General features: G+C 45.1%; 1 protein-coding gene across 1 annotated transcript; it reads right to left on the bottom strand.

Annotated features, from left to right (window-relative positions):
- Positions 1 to 170: 170 nt before the first annotated feature.
- dpy19l1l (dpy-19-like 1, like (H. sapiens)) lies at positions 171 to 20,553 on the bottom strand. The gene is made up of 22 exons (XM_068736230.1): positions 20,174 to 20,553; positions 19,746 to 19,770; positions 19,526 to 19,613; positions 17,824 to 17,961; positions 16,835 to 16,955; positions 14,378 to 14,471; positions 14,173 to 14,230; positions 13,286 to 13,377; positions 12,562 to 12,661; positions 11,487 to 11,564; positions 9,418 to 9,504; positions 9,266 to 9,325; positions 9,077 to 9,157; positions 8,416 to 8,517; positions 8,064 to 8,135; positions 6,719 to 6,798; positions 6,618 to 6,642; positions 5,149 to 5,268; positions 3,988 to 4,162; positions 3,725 to 3,824; positions 3,470 to 3,595; positions 171 to 3,299 (listed from the first exon to the last, which is right to left on the bottom strand). The coding sequence occupies exons 1-22, from the start codon at positions 20,385 to 20,387 to the stop codon at positions 3,128 to 3,130; spliced, it is 2,208 nt and encodes a 735-aa protein (XP_068592331.1). The 5' UTR covers positions 20,388 to 20,553; the 3' UTR covers positions 171 to 3,127.
- Positions 20,554 to 26,426: the final 5,873 nt, after the last annotated feature.

Raw genomic sequence — 26,426 nt, 5'->3', positions numbered from 1 at the left:
GACCGCTGTTCCTGTCCCGTGCGAAAACAAAGGCAAATGTTCACTTTAAGCTTTTGTTGGACGGTTGTTTTTTGTACCGTTGTTGTTCATCAAAAGCCATGGCGCTATAGACTACGATTGCCGAACTGTCTGTCGTGAAAAATCTTCAATACAAGACAAAGAAGCAATGGTGCTGATGGCAAATATTTTATTCTTTAAAATACAGACAAAATAGACAAATATTATAAAAGACATCTGAAACACACGAACGCCTGCAACAGGAAAAAACAAATATTTATGCGTTTCAGGAAGTGTGACGACAGCCCCACTTCACAAAAAACGGGCACTTACAAGATCACGTCCACACCGCGAAACCTCAGTCGTCCTACGAGTAGTACGAGAAGAAACGGCTCTGAAATCTGATGGACAAAATGTCCAAAATGGATTAAATGTGTACTTTTGATTTGTTCAACCGCTCGCTCTAGCACATTTAATGTTTTTTTTTGTTGTCATTACACTAATTTAATTTGTTCTTTCGTCTCATTCCGATGCCCAATCAATAAAACAACCTGCACCAAGGTGTGTTGTACCGAAGTTTCTTCCACCCTATTACAAGTTCATACACAAAAAAAAACACATTAAAGCTGAGAGTCTTTTTAGAAAGAGAAAACCCATCATATTGAATAAGTGGTTACCAATAGTTAAGGACACGGCACCATGTTGGAGGAGTGACCATGCAAACAGAGACAGATGTGTGTGTCTGCGGAGGCTAAGAGTCAAACTCTTGCAGGAGGAAGTGAGAATGTTCCTTTCTCTTGTTGCCACTCCTCCAACGTGGCAACGCCTTCCTCTTATATGAATAGTTTGACATTTTTGGAAAAATGCATGGCCAAAAGTTAGATGAGAAGATCGATACCGCTCTCATATCAGTCCGTTAAATATGAAACTACGGCTTGCAGGCGTCGGTAGCTTAGCTTAGCGTAAAGACTAGAAACAAGGGGAAACAGCTACCCCGGATCTCTAAAATGGTAACAAAATCGGCCTTCTAGCACCTCTGAAGTTATTGATGAATCATGAATTAACAGGTTGTTTTTTAAATTGTGGCTTTACAGGTTGTTGTTTTTTTTTATACGGAACTATTTCTTGGCCAGGAACAGTAACTTGTCGTCAGCGTGAGGTTGACAGCAGAAACAATTGCGCTCAGCCAAAAAAAAAAAAAATAGGTACAAAACGACCTAAACTCGTCTTTTCTGCACCCTTTAGAAGTTTTGTTCAGCACATATTTGACATCGCCGGGTTTGCCGTTTCCCTCTGCTTCCAGTCTTTGTGCTAAGCTAAGCCACCTGCCTGCCTTCACGTATCGCCACAAAGACCTTTTTACGGATCTTTTCATTTAACTCTCGGCATAAAAGCCATTAAGCGTATTTCCTGAAATACTGTACGGCCATGAATGCTCCCTGAAGAAGGAACCAACAACTGCTACCATTTACACAAAACCCACTGCTACAAATAGTTTGAATTGGCTGTTCCAGAACTCACAAACCAACGGTCCTCGATCACTAAAAACACTTCTTTTATGCGCTACAGTACCCCGAACACGCAGCTTTAATAACAAGACTTCCTTTGGCAATAAAGAAACACAGAGAACCTTTTGAAGGCTTTACATTGGCATTTTACAAACATGTTGGGTATTTACAAAAGCACAATTAGAACTACCTGTTTTGAAATTTAAAATAAAAACTCTTTTCCCCCAGTTTATAACCGAATTAAGAATGAATGCTCTTCCATTATGTGAAGTCTGTTAAAACACTTCTTGAGTGAATTCCATGGGGACCACCCATTGTTCAGACCAGCCCATTATTCCGAAACCCCAACAGTCTGAAAAAATTATGTTACTTGTCCGATGATGTCATTCTGCATAATAATTAGCCATGTGCTTCTGTTGGTTGCAAAGAGAGTTCATCATTTCGGAGCGATGGGCCTTCGGAAGGATGGACGTTTTTTTTCGGGACAATGGGAAGAATGGAATGGCACCAATTCCATCGGGAAATGTTTTTCAAAAGCTTCCAAACACAAGAAGATATTCTCCTCCCCCCCCGTCGTTCCAAAGACTCTTAAAACACTGTTGGCTTCTAAAGAAAACTTCTTAAAGGAATACTTCACCCAAGAACAGTATTGGTTGTATGAAGCTCTCGACTCCCAGGAAAAAAAAGCAAGGGAGGATAACCAGGAAATACTTTGTTATCAATAGTTAAGTGAAGGATTTCCTTGAGTGCATGAATGGAGACAAGACACTTGGATAATGCTGTACAGAGATTTCATAACCTTTTTTGACGTCTTTTGTTCGGCCTCCGTCAAAGTCTGTTTGCATTGATATGCTGTCATTTTTTCGGACGCTCTGCTCTCACTAACAGCATTGGATAGAAAACTTTCTGTGGGACCATCGGGAGGAGAGTGATGTACAAAATGTATATTGTTTTGGGGTGAAAGTATTCCGTTAACACTTTGAAGTTTGCATAAAAATGACTCGCACGAATAAATTATAAAAACAGCCTACTACTGAAAAACACCATGCATAAAGAAGAAGTCAGCTTTTGTCAAGTTTGCAAAGGGTATTGCTTCACAGTATGTGGACATCATCGATCGGTCCTGCCAGACAAAATGTACTTCTTATGCAAAAAAGTAAAAGAAAATGAATTCTATACAGTGAGAAACAACACTGACGTACAAACGGCATCTCTTTGAGGACAACGTTTCTTCAACTAAAGATTCTATATAACAGAACCAATGCGACGATCTAAATGAAGAGCTGCGACACCTTATGGCTTTCACTCGGGGCGCCGATGTGTGTCACGGGAACGTCGCCAGATGCAAAAGGTGAAGGAGCGATAAGGATGACTGGCGAAATGTGGGGAACAGGGAGTTCCTTTAAGTCGCAAATACTGGGGACCGTCAGCGAACCAAGGGAGGAGAGACTCATGGGGAAGTGCTTTGGCGTGACCAACCGCTCAGTGAGTCTGAGCACCGCAGACAAGGGGAACTGTTGGGGGAGGGGGGGGGGGTTAAGTACAAAGCAGCAATGCCAATGAATGATCAAAACCTTGAAAAAGTGGTGAAAAGAACAACTGAACCAGTCCGCCACACGGTGTTATCTGAGATCTTTGCTAGCTTTGGGGACTTTGAGAACTTTGTAAATGTCGTTGGAAAACACTGTGGTGAAGTGGGGTCTCGAGCTCCTGGACATGTGGGTACAGAGGGGGATTTTACCAGCATTTAGGGGATCCTCAACGTCCCAGATCTCTGGCATGCTGCACCCGGGCCTGGGCGAAGGGAGGGAGAGAGAGAGAGAGAGAGAGAGAGAGAGAGAGAGAGAGAGAGATGAATGAGAAACAGAAAATCTCCGAACAGCATTTTAACTAAATGAAACAATGTGTCCTGGGTAACAACGCCCCCTCCCTTCTGTGAGAGGGCACTGGTGGTGTTGGGGTACCTGGTTCGCCTGGTGCACCACGAATCCTCCAATACGAAGAAGTCCACTCCCAGCTTCATCAGGTTCCCCTTTACGGTTTCTTCAGACATGCGGCTGTACATGGAGTAGACCAGCTTGGTTCTCTCCCTGCGAGGGACACAACACAGGTGGAAATCAACTACAGTTAGGACGTGGCAATGTTTTACACAAAGAACTCTTTCTCTCTCTCTCATCTGAGCAAAGGAGCAGTTGTGCTGCTGGTCAATTTCCACTGACCTCAGACCAGCGTCTTCATAGTGGGGGTGGTTGACGATGGGCCGACCCGTGGAGAGCTTCACGCTGGCCATGGTGGGCATGGCTCCAGCAAACACAGAATCTGCATCAATCGCAAACGAAACAAGTGAACGGCTGAGTTGTGGAGTATCTACACTACCAGCTCTTGCTGTGTATTGCCACAGTTATCTTGATTGACGTTTTGCTTTTCCTACTCATTATGCTGATATTTCACTGTGACCCTGGAAGCGGGCGACCTCACTCACCAGGACGGGTGTTGTCCTGGATCCAGTCCAGCAGCTCCTCCTGTGGCAGGTTGCTGAACTCTCCGATGATCCCCCACTGGGCCTGCAGGTTGGCCACTCCCTGTATGGCCATGATGGCCATGACTGCAAACACGGCAAGCTGGTGTTTAAACCGCTCCCCGATCCAGCCAAACAACTGACACAACCACCGGGGGCAGGAGAGAGTGAGCATAGGAGAGAGTGAGCATATGAGAGATATGAAAGTGAGCATATGAGAGAGAGAGAGAGAGAGAGAGAGAGAGAGAGAGAGAGAGAATATGAGAGAGAGAGAGAGAGAGAGAGAGAGAGCATATGAGAGAGAGAGAGAGCATATGAGAGAGAGAGAGAGAGCATATGAGAGAGAGAGAGAGAGAGAGAGAGAGCATATGAGAGAGAGAGAGAGCATATGAGAGAGAGAGAGAGAGCATATGAGGGAGAGAGAGAGCATATGAGAGAGAGAGAGAGAGCATATGAGGGAGAGAGAGAGCATATGAGAGAGAGAGAGAGAGCATATGAGAGGGAGAGAGAGAGAGAGAGAGCATATGAGAGAGAGAGAGCATATGAGAGAGAGAGAGCATATGAGAGAGAGAGAGAGAGAGAGAGAGAGAGCATATGAGAGAGAGAGAGAGAGAGAGCATATGAGAGAGAGCATATGAGAGAGAGCATATGAGAGAGAGAGAGAGAGAGAGAGAGAGAGAGAGAGAGAGAGAGAGCATTATTAAAGGACAGCATGTGAGCTCAACAAACTGCACCATACACAGATAATAATAATTTGAGTGGAGAAGAAACTTAACACTATGGCATTAATTAAAGGAAAGCTTCACCGAAATCTTTGTTTTTGCCCTGACTATTTAAAACACTCCACATGAAGCGTCTCGTGCCTGTGTTGAAGTGTTACTCATCTGAAGTGTTTTAAATAGTAAGAAGCATGGGTTTGGGAAGAAGTGTGTTTTGCTGTTGTAAAACCCTCAGTTACTTTAATTCATCACGACTTTTCTCTGTTTTGAGATTCTTCGTTTTCTTCTTAACGCGGGCTGAGCAACTGATATACAAACTGGGTCATTTTGTGGGAGAAGCACTCCTTTCAGGAAACAAATAGCCGCGTTTAAATGTAGACCATCTTGTTATTTGTGAATCACAGACCTGTTTGGAGCAGATGAGCGAGGCCATGATGCACATGTGCGGCGTCAGGAAGAGCTTCAGACGCATGATGAGGACGGCGAGGACGGCGAACGCCACCAGCTGCAGGCTGTGGTACACCAGCTGCAGAGAATGTAAAGGATACATTTTAATAAATGTGTTCCAAGTTGTTCTTAAAAAGGGACAGTTCACCCCTAAATCAAACATGCATACACGCGTGGACGAGAGGCTTGTGACAGTGCGAGATGTAAACATTGATGACGTTAGCTAGCTGATGAGTTGCGCGCTTCCATCTGCGCTGTGATTCGTTTGGCGGGTGTAGTTCGGTAGAAAGAAAATAGTTCCTACGTGAAACCGCTCACAACGAGGTCTTTGGATTATCTTGAGAAACAGGGTCACGATTTCTGGAAACAGTATTTTTTTTTTTCTTGTCCCATTATGTTGGAGAGAAGGCAGACATCTCTACGAAGGATATTTCCAACACTCTGCAACTCACACCAAAACATTCTGGACTGATAAACAGCCAGGTAAGAGGAGTAATTTTGAGGTGAACTGTCCCTTTAAGTGACCTCCACATCGGCTGCAGCGCTGACTGTTTGATGACATTTGCATGACGCTTTGATCTTTTTGAACACGCCCCTCCCCGAGGCCGCCGTGTTACTCGCCGAGCAGAAATATTAAAGCAATTATCTGGGAAACTTCCACACAGTGTGGCTAGTGGAAGAACATCTGAACGGTTTCCTGCACTGGGAGGGATATTACAGCGAGAGAGAGAGAGAGAGAGAGAGAGAGAGAGAGAGAGAGAGAGAGAGAGAGAGAGAGAGAGAGAGAGAGACAGAGCAAGAGTGAGACAGAAAGAGACAGAGAGAGAGAGCGAGAGAGAGAGACAGAGAGAGAGAGAGCGAGAGACAGAGCAAGAGAGAGACAGAGAGAGAGACAGAGAGAGAACGAGAGCGACACAGAGAGAGAGACAGAGAGAGAGAGAGAGACAGAGCAAGAGAGAGACAGAGAGAGAGACAGAGAGAGAACGAGAGCGACAGAGAGAGAGACAGAGAGAGAGAGACAGAGAGAGAGCGAGACAGAGAGAGACAGAGAGAGAGAGAGAGAGAGACAGAGAGCGAGACAGAGACAGAGAGACAGAGAGCGAGACAGAGACAGAGAGAGACAGACAGAGAGAGACAGAGAGAGAGAGAGAGATGACAAAGGCAGCACGGGGGGATTTCATAACAGAAGGGGAGGCTGCCTTTCATTTCTTAGTAATGAGAAAAGGGATGAAAACCGTTTTGGGACATAGAAACTGAGCAGACGTTGCTGCTCTGGAGGAATCTAATCAAATAAAAACAGATTAAGAAAAATGGAACAACGCTGCAAAAAGAAGAAGAAGAAAAAAAGCCTACGAGTTCACGCTGAGGCGTTGTCATGAGCGTATACTCAACAATAACATAAAGGATGTGAAAAGCATTTCTTCTCACCTCTCCTTTAGCGGCGATTTCAGACCTGCAACAACAGAAAGTCAAGAAGTAAAGTAAAGAAGTAAACGCAGTGAGATCAGCAGAAAGAACACTCTGCTCACCCTGCAGCTTCATCGACGTCTTCAGGCCTGACGGACGCCTTCCCTCCGTCCCGCAGGAACCGGACTACGTCCTGGACGGTCTGAAGAGGAGACACGGTTAGAATAAAAAGTGTTTCCAACAAACGAGCAGGAGAAGACAGCTCGCTCGCGTATCGCATTAGGCTCTTTGTCAAAGCGACTCATGTATTCTTAGCTCAGCGTGGGCAGGCGTTAATGAGATTACGCCTGCATCAGGAGCAGCTCCTCAAATATCTTTTTTAATTCTTCAACGTTTTAGGAATCACGACCAAATCTCGCCGTTCTTCCTTTCTCAAAGCATAAACATACACACGTAAATGCCGACTAAGCTTCCCACGCAGAGCAAATATAACAAATATATGCAATTTTTTTCTGAAACTGTAAGAGAACAAGCTGAATTAAAAAACAACTCCTCCTATATGCAAGCAGTTCTCCTCAGAGGTGGACACGTTTGCGTAGTAATCGGAGCGGATCGACACCCGGCTTTGTCTTCCAGACGTTGAGGCTTTTCACGCTGCAACACACACACACACACACACACACACACACACACACACACACACACACACACACACACACACACACACACACACACACACACACACACACACACACACACACACGACACTATTCCTCTCCCACCGATTGTGAAAGAGGAGAAGACGGCCGTCATTCACGTACATTATTGCTATTTCATCTCTCGCATTATTGTCACGCCAAGATGTGTCGTTTGTCCTCTGTTCCTGTGAATGGACCCCCTTGTTAAGACGTATGATGATGTAGTGCAGTGGAAGACCGTGAGGTTCTGGAGGCCTTGAGTTATTTTATTAGAGCTTATGAATCTACAGTTCCTCTCCTGGCATTTATTAAACCCCTGAAAAACAGAAAATGGCCACCTGGAATCTAAATTTGAGTGGAGCGCTATGATTGTTCTTCTTCCCCGATGCCCCTGGTTTCCACGCAGCTTTGTGCTGACGACATGGAACGCCGTGTGGTTCCTTAGGTATGTGACGTATGAACCCCAGGCTGTCATTGGAACAGCCTGGGCAGACATGTTCAGCACTGGCATTAACTGACGATTTTTGCTCTTGTTGCAAATAAAATAAATTATGGATATCAACTATGTTATTAAGGTTAAAACACACACACACACACACACACACACACACACACACACACACACACACACACACACACACACACACACACCTTTAATGTCCTGCTGACGCTTTGCTAACAGACTCTGTGTAGTTCAGAGGGCTTGTTGGGGGTCAGATTTGTTCCACTACACAAAGTGTCTGAGGTCTGAACACTAAAGAGGACTTACCCTCCCAGCGATGAGAGCGACCACCAGCATGTTGACGGGCAGCAGCAACGTCCTGAGGTAACGTATGGGGGTCTGAGGGAGAGACAGAGTGATGTCATGTACACTGTACTCTACTCACAACATGGCAACACAAACGTGAAAGCAGGCGGCTGTGTGGCAAAGAACCCAAATCAGAGAACGGGTTCTGCTGCTTCTGTTTCCTGTTACATTCAGAGCACAGAACAGCAGGCGGGGTTTTTTTTCCTGATAAAAATAAATGGTTTTCACACCGGAGACTTACGGGTTTTTTTTAAAATCAGAGAACACTTCAGCACACGGTGTCAGAGAGATTCAGACTAGAAACAGACTTTACCTCCATCTCCATGAAGTCAAACTCTGCAGCACAAGTGTACATCAGGGTGTGGAAGTCCTTGTAGCTCGTGAACTTGGACTTGATCAGTCCGCTGATGTGAGCCTGGAAAACGACAAAACGAAACAAAAACACCAGAGATGTTTTCTTTACATTTTGGATTTAAAAAAAAATATCCTCTAATTCCTGATTTTTAAATGTTTGAATTTTTGAAAATGTTAATTGTTATACACAGTGTGTGTATATACATATAGTAGGGCTGTATCTAATACTTCAGAGCTTCATTCATATTATTGACAGCTTCTTCTTCTTCTTCTTCTTCTTTTTGTTTTTTTCTGTTGGAATCTGTTGCTCTCCCAGTTACCGCTTACAAAAGGAGGCTCACACCTGTATTAACTAGGCAATCTAGCAGCAATCTAACAGCACAATACATTTAAAAAAAAAATCTATTTCTTCCTCTATTTTTTTGGGTGATGATGTCATAAATAAAATGTGACGACATTCATTCAAAAAGCCTCTCTTTCCAGGAACACGGAAACCCCTTCTAGTCACTCCTTTGATGTTAAGTAAGGAGTTTAAACGTGATGATATCAGGAATATAATCGACCGTAAACAGTCATTCGCAGACACACGCATTGCTCTACGTATAGCTGCAGTGGCTTACGTCATCTGAGGCGCAGAGGACAGTGGACAGCATGAACTTGAGCAGGACTGTGGAGCCGACCCAAGCCAAGCCCTGCATGACCTGAAGAGAGAGAGAGAGAGAGAGAGAGAGAGAGAGAGAGATGAGATGGACGCACACTCACAACCCAGACAGGAACCGGTGATAGAAGCTCAAGTCACTTCTACGCACCCAGAGGACGACGCCGGGTTTGAAGACTTGAGCAAATCGATCCCTCAACGCAATGATTGCCTGAAAACAAAACAAATTGTCATTTCAGACCACGGATCAAAACACATCACAGTGCATTCACATCGTCTGGACTGTAAAAAGACCCGGCTCACCCAGATGGAGACGAGCGAGGAGGCGTAGAAGGACGTGAGCAGCATGGAGTTGCCGAACATCAGGACAAAGCAGACGGCGAGGGTTATCTTGATGAGGACAGGTGAGAGAAGACGGCTCAAAAAAAAAAAAAGTATTGTGGCCTCACAAAAACTCTCCACACTCACAGATATACAGGCTGCCTCCCGACAGCAGCAGGGCGGTCTGGAGCAGATTGTATTAAGAGTGAACGATAAGTCTCCCTGTTGTTGAAAACACTCCATTAAACCGATGCATTGTACTTTGAATACACAGCCAGCAGCAGCAGCATCTAATCCTATTCACTGAACTCTCGATGCTTAATCCCACAGTGAAGCGAAGCGCCACTCACTGTGTGCACAGAGCGGCAGCCGTTCTAAACAACGGGGCACTTACAACTCAACTGAATGGCATTTTAATAATTGATCAGGGATGCGATCAACTATTATTCATGAATCGGTTTGTTTGTTTTTTTGTCAGTTTACAACAGCTTCATAAACAAACAAGCAAATGTTGACTTTTGAGAAGCTACAAGTGGGCGGATTTTCTATTTGTTGTCAATTTTCAACTTTCATTGATGTTTTAGTACATTAAAAAAAATGACTTATTGTTTATCTTTTTGGAACTAAAATATAATTCCAGCTTCTGAAACGTGTGGACTTGCTGGTTTGCCCCTTTGGTGTCACTTGATTACTTCAATTCATAACGAGGGCGTAAGTTTACACGTGTGGACATTACGGTCATTTAGCAGACGCTTTTGATCCAAAGCGACTTGCAATTCAGTATCTATCTATACATTGGGGTTAAGTGTCTTGCTCAAGGACATGTTGACATGAGACTAGAGTAGAGCAGGAGCCGGGGATTGAACCACCGACCCTCTGATTGAAAGGCGGCCCTGCTCTCCACTTAGCCACGGTCACCCCAACACCCTGACCAATATTTGAGCAAACTTCTCATGCAGCGTCTGCGTTATCTTTAAAGCGGAAAGACGCACAGGTCTGGACTTCCGTCTTTATTTCCTAAAGAGCCGCCGTCTCTCTGCATCGGAATGACGTGAAACACCACGTGCAGCAGGGACTCGACGCTCGGGGCATCGTGGTATGCGCCCTAAGCACTCGGCTAAATACCGAAGGAAGTATTCTGCATTCATCTACACAACTTATATTTATATTGTTCTATAATTGCACTACATGTTTGTACGTTTCCTACCTCTATGTACCGTAGTGTTTATGGAAGGATGACAATAAAATCTCGCTTATCTTAATAAGAGACAGATCTGCGTGACAACGCTGTAGATCACGTAGAGGACACACGTGGACGGTTTTGTGTCTGTATTTCTTTTCTTCAATACGCAAACACACACACACACACACACACACAAAGACAAAGTCATTGTTTCCAAGCTGTCTAAATTATGCAGAGGCATATTCCTTCCTCCGACACAAATCTCCACCATCTTACCACAAAGGGCGTTCTCCTTATCTGTGGAGCGCACAGGGCCTGGCTAACAGCCTGGCATGCTGAGCGGATTAGGGAGAAAAGAATGTGGAGGAGAAGGACGAACGGCCTGAATAACACACACACACACACACAAACACACAAACACACACACACACACACACACACACAGAAATACTTTGTCCTTGCCAACATATCCTCCCTATTTCACGCTTCAGTAAAGAGCAGTGGTGTACGGTGGCATCGTTAATGCCGAAGAAAGTCATCCCTGCCGAGCGAGATAAGGCGAGCCGAGGCAGAGCACATTACGGCTCAGGGGACGGCGGCTGGAAAGACTTTCACTTATGTTGGCCACAACGCACAGGGAAACCTAAACCCACCTAAAACCCTCGACTCAGGTAAACATTTAGTCCCTTTCAGGTCCTTCCTCTGTGTCCTCTTGTTGCGTCTCTGTCTCAATAGCTCGGGTGCTTCGGTGTGATTATTTGCTACCGAGGTGCTGCAGGATGCACCAGAGACAAGCGAACGTATCAAGTTAGGAAACAGAAAGTGTCTCAACAGTCTGGTGGGTGGGTGGGTTGGTCATCTACTGTACCATGTGAGTGACCAGGATGGATTGCATCTTGGCGGCGGCGAGGTAACCCAGGATGTAAGACGCAAACAGAGACGCCACCTAGACAAAAGAAGAAGAAATAGACAAAAAATATACAGGAACAGACCGCATGTATGTGCAGACGATACAGCGGACACTACAGCTACACCTGACAAGTCCAACTAACTCTAAATAGCCGCAGGACATTTGAAGTGCATGTCCACGGCGCTGCATAGATTCAAATTGATTCTTCGCTAAGTCCCGCCCCTCGAACGCAGACTGGCCAATCACGGCGTAGCATCAGCCGGCTCCGACCAGGGTCCAACGAACTCTCCGGCTCTCCTCCATAGACTCTCATGCAGTCGTTTCACTAAAGTCTAATAATAATAATAATAATAATAATATCAAAATACTTAAGATAGTGGCATTATTACACGATCCCAATTGTGCGATCCTGAAATAATTTAAGACACAAAACAGTGTATTTAGTGTCTTTATTCTGGCTTCTGTCAGACTCTGGAGCGGACAGTATTTGTTTCGCGTGCAGTGAGCGAGGCTCAATCAGCAGCTTACATGTGCAAAACAAAAGAAGAAGCCGTCGAGCAACTCGTCTGGCCCAGAGGGGGCCCGCCGGCGGCGTGGGCCGAGCCGCTAGCCGAGAGCACAGACGCTCTCGGCGGCGGTGACCCGTTTGTTCTGGAGTCGCGGTTCAAACTCCGGCTCCTCTGTCTGCCGGCCCACGCTCAACGCTCCGCTCTCTACTCCCGCTTCTGTCTGTAACTCGCTCGTCGCTGAAAGCGTCTCTCCTCTTCCACTGTCTCGACTGTTCCACTCAGGGTTTCACATGCATATTTCCCTACTGCATGTCACGATAGGGTTTATGAAATGAGGATGTAAAGGGTTGCATTCTTGGAATTTTATAATCTCTTTTCTTTTCTGTCTTTGTTTCTTTTCCATCCTGGCAAACCTCTACAATCCCCTTCCTTGCCAGAGTCTCTATTTTCTCCCTAATCTCCTCTGCCCCTTCTGCTTCCTTCCCACACTCTCCCTCCCGATGTCTCTCTTGCTCTCCGTTTACCTGAGTGAGCAGCACAAACTGGGCGAACTGCCAAGGCAGCATAAAGCACAAATTGGAGACGCCCAGGGCGACCATGGCGGTCCTGCTCGGGTTCCGTGTCCTGGGGAGAAAAGCGAGAGAGAGAGAAAAAGAATTACAGCGGTGAGAGAGAGAGAGAGAGAGAGAGAGTTGCGGAGGAGATAAGCAGAGACGATGCATTAAGACGACACAAGCGCGCACGACATTCAGTTTCACTCAAAAGAGTCTGCTACAAAGCCCTCAGAGGTGTGACACGTTCATTCTGCTTTTAGCGCCGCCGGTAGAAGAAGTCACGGTTTACCGACTGCACTCGCGTCACATGAGGTGGCGTCCGCTAGTTGAGAAGATTGCTAGACAAGAACATTAGCTCGCCACCCCTCCAGTGCACCGTTTAGCAGACAACAAAAGCGAGCTTCGCCTCAGGCCGGTGATTATTACGACGCACAGAGCCTGTATCACTGTAACGTGTCAGGGAAACAGCTGTTCGATCATGTGTTACTTCTGTTGTTTCGCACAGTCAACAGGCCGTTCAAGTTCTTGTTATCCAGCATCTTATTTAAGATACAGCCGGGTGTTGCGGTGGTAATCCCGCATGTATAAAAAACTATATAAGAAATAAAAATGTCTTATGGACGATTGTGGACCGCTGCGACCCGGAAGACGGAGCTGCTGCTGCTGCTGCTGCTGCTGCTGCTGGTGAGTTTACCGTAGGATGTAGGTGAGGAGGAGCATCTGCAGGACTAAGAAGGGGTAGGCGAAGCTCTCCCTCAGGGGCGGAGTCCACATCACACGAGTGCTCTGACAACAGCCACGAAGACACACACACACACACACACACACACACACACACACACACACACAATAAAAACATGCACATTAACAAGCTAATCAAAACCAGAGTGGATGGAATCACTTTGCAACAGCGTCTCCTTCTCCTCCAACAGAGAATGGATTGCATCGTACACACTTTCATTCCTATATTAATAATCCCGCCTCATAAACTTAATGGATCTGAACCAGGATCTTCAGTCATTTAGCTTCGAGTGTCTCGTAAAGATGATGTGCGCCAAAACTTAGGGGCGTACAGCTGTTATTTTAATGTGTGCCATATGCATATTAAATCAACACCGCGTATCTGCCGCTAAGTGGTTTTACTATGTGTGCTGAGCATCTTTGGCAGGCAGAATTAATTAAGTTTTATCTGATCTCGTTTTCGAGCGGTAGCTTGAGAGTTCCCCCGGCCATCTGGGCCATTTAGGTGAATGTAAGAGTCAGACTTGAATTATCTCCGTTCCTGAAATCTACCACTGCACTCAGGGAAAAGAAACTGGAAAGAGGAGCGCATCCCCTGCTAGTGTGTGTGTGTGTGTGATCTGAAATAAATTCTATTTGTTCTGAAGGAAACTGGAGAGCATGGAGGAGGCTTTGAGCTCCAGCTGAAACCGACTCTAAGCTCCTTTGAGGGCTGCAATGCTTTTTCATTTGGAGTATTACACATTTCAGAAACGTGGACACAGAGAGAGACTTACCGCACAGGACTACAGAGCGACGCAACGAACACTGACACTCGACGGTTTAAGGCGGCGCTCTCACCTCTCCGTGATTGAAGAAGAAACACATCGCGGTGACGACGCCGCCCAGTCGACTGCCGCTGGACAGGAAATAAGAAAAGACAGAGACAGAGACAGAGAGAGAGAGAGAGAGAGAGAGAGAGAGAGAGAGAGAGAGAGAGAGAGTTCACCCTCCACCTTCTGGTTCCACATCTGTAAAGCGGCAGAAACCACAAAACTGAGTTTACCTGAGATAGGCGCCGTAGACGAAGAACAGGCTCATCATCGCGCCGTTCAGCAGGAACACAAAGGTCACGTAGAAGTACGCCGGGTCGCCCATCCCTGAGGAACAACAACAACAACAACACAAGTCACTCTACCCGACCCGTACATCCTTCCACGTTCGGTACTTCAACTCTTAACAGAGATGAGAGAGAAGCGGGACGGCTCACTTGTGAGCTGCTTCCATCCTCAGCTGTGAGGGGGGGGGGGGGGGGAAACAACGATCGCCGCGTCTCAAATCCACAACGGAAGTAGCAAACGATCTCGCTCTCATCTCTGTTGAGAGTTGCACATGTGCAGTACGGATCAGGCAGGTACTAGAGAGTGTGACGTCAGCAGCTTGGCTATATTTTACGCTGGAAAAATATGAAAAATAAAACCATGATATTGGAACATTACTTATGCCATTTATCAAACACTGGCTCCGATTGTCCTCGGGGCCTTTATTCAGCGTTCTGCAACAGTCTGGAAGAGGCTTGAACAAACGTCTCCTCCAAACTCATGAGGTCGATGCAGAAATAGCCCAGGAAACCGGCAGCGTCTCTGCGGAGCTCTCTCTCGGCCGAGGTGATGAATTCACGGCGCTCTACGCAATAATCCCCTGCTGCAGGACCGTCTGTGGCCCGCTTATATTTTTAGCCACACAGAAGAAAAAAAAAGAAGTTGTGGTCTGGTGGTTCAACCTCTATGTATGTTTGCAGTGAAACTTTAACGAGAACATGTGGTACATTTGAGATGTGGGGAACTAACAAGAGCACTTCCCTTTGACCAGCCAGCGTGTCGACCTTATCAAACCACCATACGTAAGAAAGTACTACACTGAATACTAATAGCTTCCCTTTTTAAAAAGGTACAGAAACGTCCTTAATAAGTACTCGGAGACAAAGTGCGTGGACACAAATGGACCCGACCTCTCTAAACCAGCAGGTGCGCAGAATGACTGACGAGGTCCCCGGAAGCGTGTTGGCGTTACCGAGAGCCGGCGCCACGATGCCACACTTTCATATCGATTAAAAAAATGTGATTTACTGCGTGTCACACTGTTACAGGAAACGCTCTGGCTTGCTGACGGCTCGATGTTATGCAAGGCAGGTTGTGTAAACACTGTGAAATCAGTGCATCGACCCGGGGGGGGGGGGGGGCCCTCGCTCTGCTAACGAGATTGACAGAAACACACAGATTGCAGCTCCACAAAAAAGGGGAAAGCTGACAACGGCTTGTTTACCGTCAGCAGATTTTTACTCTTCTAGGAAAATGTTCCCGCTGAACAAATAAGATCACAGAGCGCTCTGTGTGTAAACGGGTTAAAAGCATTCTCCTGTCCTTCAGGGCTACTGTGACAACACTAACGCTGCCCTCGCCGTGTTCGACCTGTGGAAACACCAAACTGGTTTTTTTTTTGGGTTTGTTGCCATCGACCCTTAATGCCAAACCTTTTCTCGAGTTCCCCGACATCATTGTGTGAGCCTTGCTCAGTTAATCTCACCATTCTTTCACTACTTTAGTGGATAAACAGTTAAGTCCATTGACAGAAAATAAAGCGGGCAAAAATGTTGCTGCTTTTCTTTGTCTATTCCGATTAAAATGTGTTAAAGAATGTGGAAACAGCCTTATTCATAGCCGCCCATGTGACTTCCTTCAGTCTCATCTGGATCGCAGATACGGATTGCTGTCCGTCTATGATCCTCATGGACCAGTGCAGATCAGTGTTGTTCTTTTGTTTTGCTGGAGCAGCTGGTATACAAGGCTGCAGATTATCTGTTTAACCCCCCAAAGAAACGGATCCATCCACCTGAAGCCAGTGAAAACCTTGTCCTGTCATCAATAGCAGCTGTTTGCATAAAACACACAATTCAAATGATTAGGAAATAAAAGTATTTTTATCATTAGGCATTAGTAGTAGTTTGAATTGTGTCTTATAAGCTGCTTTAAGAGAAGTGTTAGGAAGTTAATCCATCAGTAATCTGAAGAGGCACCTTTGTAGGAAAAAAAAAAACTATTAAATTAAGAGTTTTGACTGAAAGCCAAAAAGAAACAGAAAGAATCAAACGACTGCTTTGGGTTCTTTGATCAAATTCCTTCCGTGTAATTTATACATTTTCTCTAAACTGCCGGCTGTTTTGACTGCATCTGTCCACGAGGGACGAAAATCATCAAAGTCGGGGAAGAAATGAGTCATTCAGTCAATTCAGCGCGAGACCGTCTTTAATGTCAGCGTAGCTGCAGGTTGTGACGGGGAAACTATATGCCTGTGTGACGTAGTCATCATTCAACCTGCTGCCTCTGTGTGTGTGTGTGTGTGTGTGTGTGTGTGTGTGTGTGTGTGTGTGTGTGTGTGTGTGTGTGTGTGTGTGTGTGTGTGTACACAAACGAGCATATTTGCAGACCGGGCTGCAGCTCCGAGGGCGACAAAGACTCTGTACCTTCACAGCTGTCCACAGGAGTGAGTCCCTCTCCTCTGTTGATGGACCAGCACATCTTGGTGGGAATCCCAAAGTACCCCATCACACCCGTGTACATCCGGTACCAGCTGGCCAGGACCACCTGGGGACCAGGAGACGGACGAGAATCAGTGCAAAAAGCCTTTGTTTCGAAAGGTCCTATAATCTCTGGGGAAGACGGACACACACAGGGTTCCCTCTGTGGTCCCGTAGAAGCTCCTAACCTCCCCGGGATGTGTTCATCTACTCTCGCGCTGTTTTGCGTGTGAAGTAACACAATAACATAATATACTCAGACGTCATTACACCTCTTAAGATTTAACGATAGTCCACAAAGTCACTGAGCAGGAAGCCACTTCAGACGTTACGCTAGAATCATCATAAAATGATGTGACGGATTTATTTATCCCTAAAGACAGGAGCAAAGACTCATTTTACATCTTTTAAAAACTCTTGTATCTAATGCAGGAATGGAAACTCATTCCTAGAGATCTGTTGTTTTACTTTTACTGTTGAATATTATTACATTTTCAACCATTTTAAAGTCTGATAAATACAATTTTCTCAACAAAAACTTGTCTTTGTCCGCACAAATCTTTCCACTTCCAGCAAACTCTGGTTTGGTAGGAATAAAACCTCAGTTCCCCTTAAGTTAGATGTGAACACGCTCCGGCTCCACCCTGCTGTTGCCGGCCTCGCTGCTATTTTTGTCGAGTTTTTGTCGCATCGTGACGAAAGAAAAAGTCGGGGAACAAACTTTGAAATTGGGGCCTTGTAGATCAAAATACGAGAGGCGGTTTCAGAAAGAGGATCAAATTTGTCGACTCCTGGCGTGAAAGTAAAATAAATTCGATACAGTCCAGTCGATAACAGCGACTGCTCTTTCTTTTCATCTCATCTGTGCAGGATCCTTTTTTTTTTTGTGACTCCTCCCCCCTGAGACGGGTCGCCGCGCTACACGTCGGCGTTACCTCTGGATAGAGATTGAATCTCTTCAGCGTGTTGATGACCAGCGGGTACTCCGTCAGCCGGTCGTTCATCACCATGTGGAGGCCGTCCAGGAAAGCCGGAGCTTCAATGATGGTCTTGTAGTAGGAGTAGTACAGACCCTGGAAACCAACAGAAGATAGACATACACAAGTTACCTCAAACACATAGAAAAAAAAATACCTAAAGGAGGAAGAGGAGGAAGAAAAAGACAAAGAAAAGAGGAGACGGAACAGAGCGATGCAGAGAGGAAGAGACAGCAGGCTAATTATAACGCTACAACACAGAGCCAGAGTCACGCCGGCTCAGCAGACGGCATCAGTTCACAGCCCATGTTGGTGTCACGCAGCGGGGGGGGGGGGGGCCGAGGGAAGAGAAATGTTCTGTCTGCAAACGATAAGATCCTCACCGTCATCTCCCAACCGGACGCGAAAGCTCGCTCTGCGTGTTCAATATCAGAGACTTCTACACAAACATTACGCCGCGTTACGTGACGCACATTTCAAAACGGAAGACGACAAGAGAGAATATTGCGTTTCTGCATATCGTTAGAATCACAAATGTCCGTTTTTGAAGGGCCAGGTCAGCGTTGATGGAGGAAAGCTGGTTCTTCTCTGAAGGTGCAGAGGGTACGGAGTCAGTGTGGTCCCATTACGCACCTGAAGTTCAGAATCAGAATCTGTTTATTGTCAAGTTCGTTACACGTACGAGGAATGTGGCTCGGTGACTACTCGTCCAACATTCCTTTTGTCTCCCACCTTCGTTGAAACTGAATTCGAGTCTGCTTCCCCCGTTGTGATCGCAGACCGGATTGGACCGATTTCCGACATCAGCGCCGGAGCATCTCTAATAATCAATCGATGTTTTTGTCCGCAAGATGTGATGAAATAGTGACACCGTGTCCTAAAGCCAGAGCAGCTGTCCCCACATTGCCAAAGTCTAAAAACCCCAAAATATAACAGCTTCAACAACATTATGCACGGGAAAAGCAAATCGCCAGAACTTAAACAAAAATTGATGATCAAATCGCTGCAGATAGTCAGTTGATGAATGAGGCACCCTTCTGTTCTTCTGGATTAAACGAAACCTCTCGTCACAAGCTGACACGATATATGAAATATATATTTATGCAAAGGAGGGCAGACAAGTGGACACTGCCCATCCTCTGCTGTACTCTCCTTTAATACTGTGTATACGCTACATACATCCCTTTGTTCAATACGTCTGATGTGTGTCAAATAAGCAGCAGATCTCGGTGTTTACAGGTGATGTGTTCTGCAACTATTCTGATAATCAATGAATCATTTAAGTGATTCATCAGGCGGGAAAGGAGGCCGAACGTCTCACGGTTCCGGCGTCTCAAATGTGAGAACGCACCGTCAAACGTAATTATTTTGGGGATTTCGGACTGTTGGTCGAACAAAACAAGACATTTGAAGACGTCAACTAGGGCTCTGGTTGTTTTGTTTTTTTTACATTTTACAGACAAAGCAATTTGTTGCTAAATCTAAAAAAAATATTGCAAATCTAAGTGACAATGACAACAGTTGTTAGTTGCGACCCTGCAGCATCACAACCTTACACTTGCATTACATCTCTATCTGTACAGGCTCACACCAGGAAGTAGTGTCATCACCTTTAAAAAACGTGCTATTTGTGCATCCCTAATAATAATAAAATGATTACCATTTCTGTCCGGAAAGCCATCTCCTTCTCCAGGTTTGACAAGTGAGAGAAGTGTCTGTCGTTCTCAAACAGCTGTGTGACATGATGCCTGACCACAGGAGGAGAAACACGTGAGCCAAGCATCTCTCTCTCACACACGCGCGCACACACACACACACACACACACACACACACACACACGTGTAAACGTTATGAATGAGTAATAACATGCTGAACTCACCAGTGGAGATACCCGGTCAGAGCAGCTGTGGAGAAAGAGATAATGCACTTTAAAATGCTACTGACACCGAAACAGTTACATCTACAGGGGTGAAGACTCGGGTAATGACACGCATGGTGCATTTTCACGAGACATCATGCAAAAACGTTAAGCTTAAACTTTTACCAGAAGACCTGTTAACACGCGTGGGGAATTGCGTGTGTCACCATAAGCACGAGAAGAAGGAAACGCGGACTACTTTTTGGTGCGATTTTAATGGAATAGCAACGACGGGTATGGCTAGCGCTGGTGAGCTAGCGTTAGCTCAATAAGAACAAGATAACTTAAATTTAGCAGGATGCTAGCGGTGTGCGCGCCGTTAGCGTTCGTTAGCTCACGAGGGTTCCGTGGAGAAAGCTAGCAAGGGCTCAAAAACGCTCCGAACTCACCGAGGAGGAGAGTGATTCCCAGCCTCGCCGCCGCGGATGGAGTTAGCCCGAAGAGCCTGTGTCCGATGCCCGAGAGCCCGTTCGGATGAGAGCTGTTGAAAGGCCGCCGAACGGTACTTTTACCGGGGGGCGAAACAAAAACAAGCGGGCTCTTGTCGCGGTCCGCCTGGGTCGCCGGACTCTTCCCGGTGTGTTTTCTGTTTTTAGCCACCATGACTTGAGTCGAGGTCGAAGGCAGCGAGGAGGCGCCGTTAGAGGGGAGAGGAGAGGAGGGGAGAAGAGAAGAAAAAAAAAAAAAGGACCCGAGAGGGGTGTGAGCTTAGCTGCTCCACCGTCGCTTCGTATCTGGTCCTCGGATCTGCCCCCTTTACTACCTGAGCGATGCTTTCTCTGCTGTTTCTCTCTCTTCAGGCGCTCGTGGACATCTGGTGACGCATTGCCCCCTACCGGACGGTCGGCGCCACTACAGGGAGCTTCTGGAGCAGCGGGCACCACACACGTTTATTATACTGTTAAAAAAACAACAACAACAATAACAACAACAACAACAACAACAACAACAGAATAATGTCCTGCGGGCTTATTAGGAAAATGTTTTGTGATTTTTCCAAACAAATTGCTCCCATTCACACATTTTTTACTCTTTATACACCATTTTTGGACAAAAAGCTTGGAAATGTTGTGCTGGTCGCAGCCAAGTGTCTATGGAATCCAACGGACTTACACATTTTGTTTTTTATTTTATTTTATTGATTGGACTCATGGTTTTGGTATAAAGTGCATTTGTTTGACAGGTGTTTCCCAGTGTTTTCTCATGAAAAGGCTGACAGGCTCACAGGTGTTCTTAATTCAGCTAATTACTGATGTTTATAAACACAGACTCACAGACTCTCCAACCGCTGCGTCGTCACCATGGCAACCAGTGACACACACGCACATCCTCTCTCTATGTCTGTCTGTCTGTCTGTCTCTACACACTCAGTCCATCTATCTGTCTGTCTGTCTGTCTCTCTCTCCCAATCACTCAATCCATCTAACTAGCTCACATTTTTAACACCACAAACATAAAAACCACATCAGAGCGTTCAGACTGCAGAGTGACTGCAGTGACGCGGCGGCGCGTTTGGCGCGATGTTCCTCCTGTCATCATTGAGGTCCTGTTGTTGAATCAGGAAGTACAAACTGTAGTCGTCTGTGGACCTGCGGTCAGGGTGTGATGATGAAAAGTAAAAAACAAATAATGCTAAAATAAATATTAATATTTCTCTACTGATCTGTGCTATAAATGTAATTTTCTGTATGATTCCAATCATTTCAAGCATTTTTATAATCAAAATCTCTGAATTAGCGCATGTCCTGTTCAAACAAAGAGGAGACAGTGAGGTGAGGCAGTGACGAGCTGTTCCTCACCTCAGATTGTGAATCCCTCACTAACTGGGTTGAGCGCGTGCCTTTTGCTGTCTCATTCCTGCACACACTGTAATATTTGTAGACACTTTTATTATATGTCCTTTCTTTACATAGAATATGTAATGTATTTCACGTCTGTGTAGAACATATTTAGTGTTGCTGATCTGACATTAAACCGCAATGAAAAAGCATCAGAGAGGCAAACACTACTCTGCCTTAATGAAGAGTGCGCGAGAGCCCACGGCTCGGGTTTATCACGTCAATCTACACAGAGCAGATCGACCCAGACAGGAAGTCAAACACCGATAAGGGATAGAGCATCCGGTACGTTTTAAAAATAAAAGCGTCAGTTCCCATCGTTTCCAAAGGCTTCTCTAACAAAGATGTATATCTCCAATACAGAAATGATGAGAGCCATTTGTGGACTGTCCATGACGAACACAAGATTTAATCCAAGAGTATGAATCTAAAATGCAGAAAAGACTTTATGCAAATTATTCTGTGCCAACGCACTTGTGTATTATCCAGACTTTATGCAAGTTGTCTTTCTGTCTGTCTGTCATTGGTTTAACTTTTTCAAGAGTATGAATCTAAAATGCAGAAAAGAGAGAAGCGTTATCTCAATTGAACCTCAACGATACTACCGGTAACATCAGCGTTTATATATATATATATATATATATATATATATATATATATATATATATATATATATATATATATATATATTGCGACGTCTTCGGGCAGTAGAAGCCACACTGTCAAAATGTCTTGCGAAATTTTCTAGTTGTGTCCATGTTATCACATTTTCGTGGGAAATTATTATTAATAATATTTTAATTAGATCCTACTGGTTGACAACTTAGTAAAACAGAGTAAAATGCACAATATATTAAAAAATAATAACAGTAAAAATATGATTGTGCATTTTTATATTTAATATATACATATTTTTTATTTACCTGTACCATAATTGCTGCTGTAGCGAATTTCCCCTTGCAGGATTAATAAAGTAACTATATATCTCTCTCTCTCTCTGTCTCTCTCTCTATCTCTATCTCTGTCTCTATCTTTCTCTCTCTCTCTCACTGTCTCTCTCTCTATCTCTCTCTCTCTCTCTTTCGCTCTTTTCCTCTCTCTCTCGCTCTCTCTCTCTCTGTCTCTCTCTCTCTCTCTCTCTCTCTCTATATATATATATATATATATATATATATATATATATATATATATATAGAATGTAACATCTATTCAAGTATTGCAGCCCACTTAAGTGCAGTTTTGAAGTACTGTGTTATACTGTATTACCTACATGTGATATCCCACAGGCCTACTGTATCACAATGAACCAACATTACCACACAGGTGTACAACGATACATGGTATTAAGACAAGAACAAAATACCAGTACATACAGTATGCAAACCAAACACAGATATACAGTAAACCAGGAGGTATGCTCCAGCAGAGCAGACCAAAATAAACAAAATGAAGTAAAAACAGAAAACATTAACCAGAGAAGAAAGACAAAGAATTACTATTTATATTTCTGCAGTTGTAGAAAATGTGTCCTCATCAGTTCTGTTGGTGTCATGCAAGCTCCACCAGCGTTTCAAAACCAGCAGATGTCACTGAAGGATCACAATATATCTATTTTACTTTCCTCGTTCTGTGTCAACAAATCCACATTTTGTTGACGGCTGCCAGCCACACTGAAAGCTGCAGCCTTGTTATCATCGTCTGTGGACGGGAGAGATTCTGCAGATCCCCCAGGCTCATGAAAGGAACGAAGGACAATTGTATTTTCATGGGATTCTGGCGGCCGAGCGGGCAATGTTGGTTCCTTTCGAGCGGAGACGCGGGTGCCGTGGTTATCTATCCACAGAGACGGGAACGTCAGGAACGATGAGTTGACCTGCTTTGTTTAGCTTGGAGGAGGACAGAAGTGTGGGGTGGGGGGTGGGGGGGCTCATGACAGCTTCCCTCAAACTCCACAAACAAACAGGGCGATGCGGTGGCGGGCTTGGGGAGGCGTATGTGGGTGAGAAAACCGCAGAGACAGTGTGTTTGTTTTCTCTGCCGGCTCGGTACTGAGAGCCAAACGCTGCATGTGAGGAAAATCCTGAGAATCACTACAGACAAAAAGGGACGAAGGAGATGAACATGGAGGCAAAGCTGAGGTCACGAGACCAATCATGTCGTACCAGATAATACGACGGGGTTTTGCGACTTTGACCTTTGCACTTGAAGCCTCCGAAAGCGGAAGAGCCTTGAATGTTCTCTCTACTGACCAGCAGGGGGCGACTCTTCTGGTTGTACAGAAGTCTAGTCTAAAATGACTCTACTTCTCTCTTGATTTATTCCCTCAGTAAACATTGTAAACATGAGTTTATGGTCTCAATCTCTAGTTTCAATTCTTCTTCAATACAGCATGATGTTCATTTAGTACATTATGGTCCATTTAGAGTCAAACAGACCATAAAGCAGGATGGTTTAGGGTGGTAATTCTCACTGCGTTGGTTCACAATGTGTTGTAATAGAACTGCCTCGTTCAAACAGGCGTTCCTCACTGCTCATCTGACGGGATGCTTATTGTTACACCAACCTACAGCCGTTGTTGTTGGAGCGTCGTTGAAAACCGCCAGCACATGTGGACATCGCATGGGACGAAGCCCCTTCCCTGCGTGCCACATCTCTCATCATCAACCCCCAATTTGCAACCCAGCAAAAGCCCCCCCACCACACACACACACACACACACACACACACACACACACTGCTCTCGCCTCTCACGGTGGTATTTGGCGGGCTCGGACGAAATGAAATAACTGAGGGTGAGTTGTCGTCGGGGCTGTCAGAAACCCAGAGGTGTCGGTGGACGGGACGCCGGTGAAGGACGAGCTATTGAAAACTGTTAGCTCAGCTTGGGATCACACTGAGGGAGTTTGTTTTTACACCAAACGCAGCATGGCCGAGGCACCGGCGGCGGGGTGAGGGCGGCTACAGTCAGGGGTTTTTTTTTTTTTTGGCTGAGTCATGGCTGGAGGTTGAGGACACCCTCCAATCCAAGACGCTTCATGGGGTGTGTTGCTTAAAAAAAATAGCACATCCATTGTGTCTTGTTGTGTGTGTATGTGTGTGTGTGTGTGTGTGTGTGTGTGTGTGTGTGTGTGTGTGTGTGTGTGTGTGTGTGTTTCATTCAATCATACAATACAATGGCTACGGATTACAAAATTGAAAAAGTATGAATCAATCTTTGTTGAGCTGACCTCCTAAATGTAGTAATATTTGAGCAATGGGCTCAACCCTGTGTTTTTGCTTCTTTTTAATGAAATACCATGGATACTTTGAGATTGATATTTTGTTGTTGTACATATATTTGTTTGTGCACACCAGCCTGTTAATGTGTTTAGACGCACTCGACTGCAAATGTATGTGTGTGTGTGTGTGTGTGTGGGTGGGTGTGTGTAGCCCGCCGTTGTTTTCCCGCTATCTTTACGAGGACCAAAATTGAGTTTTAGACGTCAAGATTAATGCCGCCAGCGGAAAAAAGCAACGAATCGGCCGAGCGCGACCCGCCGCGTTGTTGGCGAGTTGCCGCAGTCGCTGACGTAGTCGTGTCGCTACACAGCAGTGGAAGGCTATTAGCCTATAATGTTTCTTACAAATTCCCATTAATTTAAAGATTGTTATTGTTTTATTTTTAAATTGACCACATTAGAACCCTGCAACAGTTTGGTTTGAATTTGTCTATAGTGCTAAAATCATGTAGCTTCAGACGCTACTCCAAGATGAAAACATCATCATTTATTATTATTATTATTTATTCATTTCTTATTTATTTTTGTCGAAGAAATGGTCTGAAATTGTCTCTAATGCTGTGCTTGTGTTCCTACATTGTGGGGGACTCGCCTTCCTTTTTGGGGACAAAATGCACACCCCCATCATGTAAATCATTACATTTGTGTGTGTGTGTGTGTGTGTGTGTGTGTGTGTGTGTGTGTGTGTGTGTGTGTGTAACAGGAAAGGGGTCAGGGTTAGGAGCAGCACTTGCTTCCCCGTGCTGCTGTGACATGTTTATCACGGGGCAGAAACACATGCTGTCAATGATCACTTGTTGTTTGAGTATCAGTTATCTCAACATTACGGCCCATTAGTATTCCCTGGAAGTCAATTCAATTAGCGCTCTCCGGGGGCCCCCGGGGGCCACAACACCACATCAGTCAGGAGAGAGCGGCTGTCTCACACCAGGCCGTGTGTTTGAGGGGAGAGTCTGCCTGCTCTGACTTCTCCTTGGGGCTCCATTGAGGGTTAAAAATGTGTTGAACACATAGATATACTGTATATTTTAGAAAGCCTATAAATATCTTACCTGATCAGGTATCTGAGAGCTTCTTTCAACTCTTTCAATGGGGGAGGAGCCACATGATTGGTCGTTCTGTAGACTAAAACTAGCATCAGCACGACACGGAAAGCCGTCAAAGGTCAGGAGTTTGCATTCAAATAAGTACATTTATAACTTAAGTTAAGTACGTGACGTGATTTAATCTAGGTTTTGGTTTCACACGGGACACAAACAGCGCACCTCAGAAGTATGCAGACTTTAGAATCCTGGTGTTATTTTGCATCGAGTGACAATAATTCATTTTTTTTGTGCATCCAACTTAACTCCACATTGTTGCTCTCCTTCTTTGTCCGTTTGGTATTAACCTCATTTAGCAGAGAAACACCAGCAACAATAAAACTCAATTTGGTGACGTCTTGTAGCTGCAATGCATTGTGGGTTGTTCTCTTCAGCTGTGTGTGCAGTCATCAGTCTGTCTCGTTGTGACTTTCAGTGTCAGAC

This window comes from Cebidichthys violaceus, unplaced genomic scaffold, assembly GCF_023349555.1.
Source record: "Cebidichthys violaceus isolate CVI_PGR_0920_01 unplaced genomic scaffold, fCebVio1.0.p SCAF_7, whole genome shotgun sequence".
Taxonomy (NCBI): Eukaryota; Metazoa; Chordata; class Actinopteri; order Perciformes; family Stichaeidae; genus Cebidichthys; species Cebidichthys violaceus.
This window is presented reverse-complemented; position numbering and strand designations above follow the sequence as displayed.

Excerpts from the sequence above, each read along its gene's own strand:
- dpy19l1l (XM_068736230.1), bottom strand. The coding sequence starts at position 20,387 with ATGGTGGCTAAAAACAGAAAACACACCGGGAAGAGTCCGGCGACCCAG. Across the intron at positions 19,614-19,745 it reads CTGACCGGGTATCTCCACTG|GCATCATGTCACACAGCTGT; the intron begins GTGAGTTCAGCA and ends TCCTGTGGTCAG. Across the intron at positions 3,825-3,987 it reads CCAGGACAACACCCGTCCTG|ATTCTGTGTTTGCTGGAGCC; the intron begins GTGAGTGAGGTC and ends CGATTGATGCAG.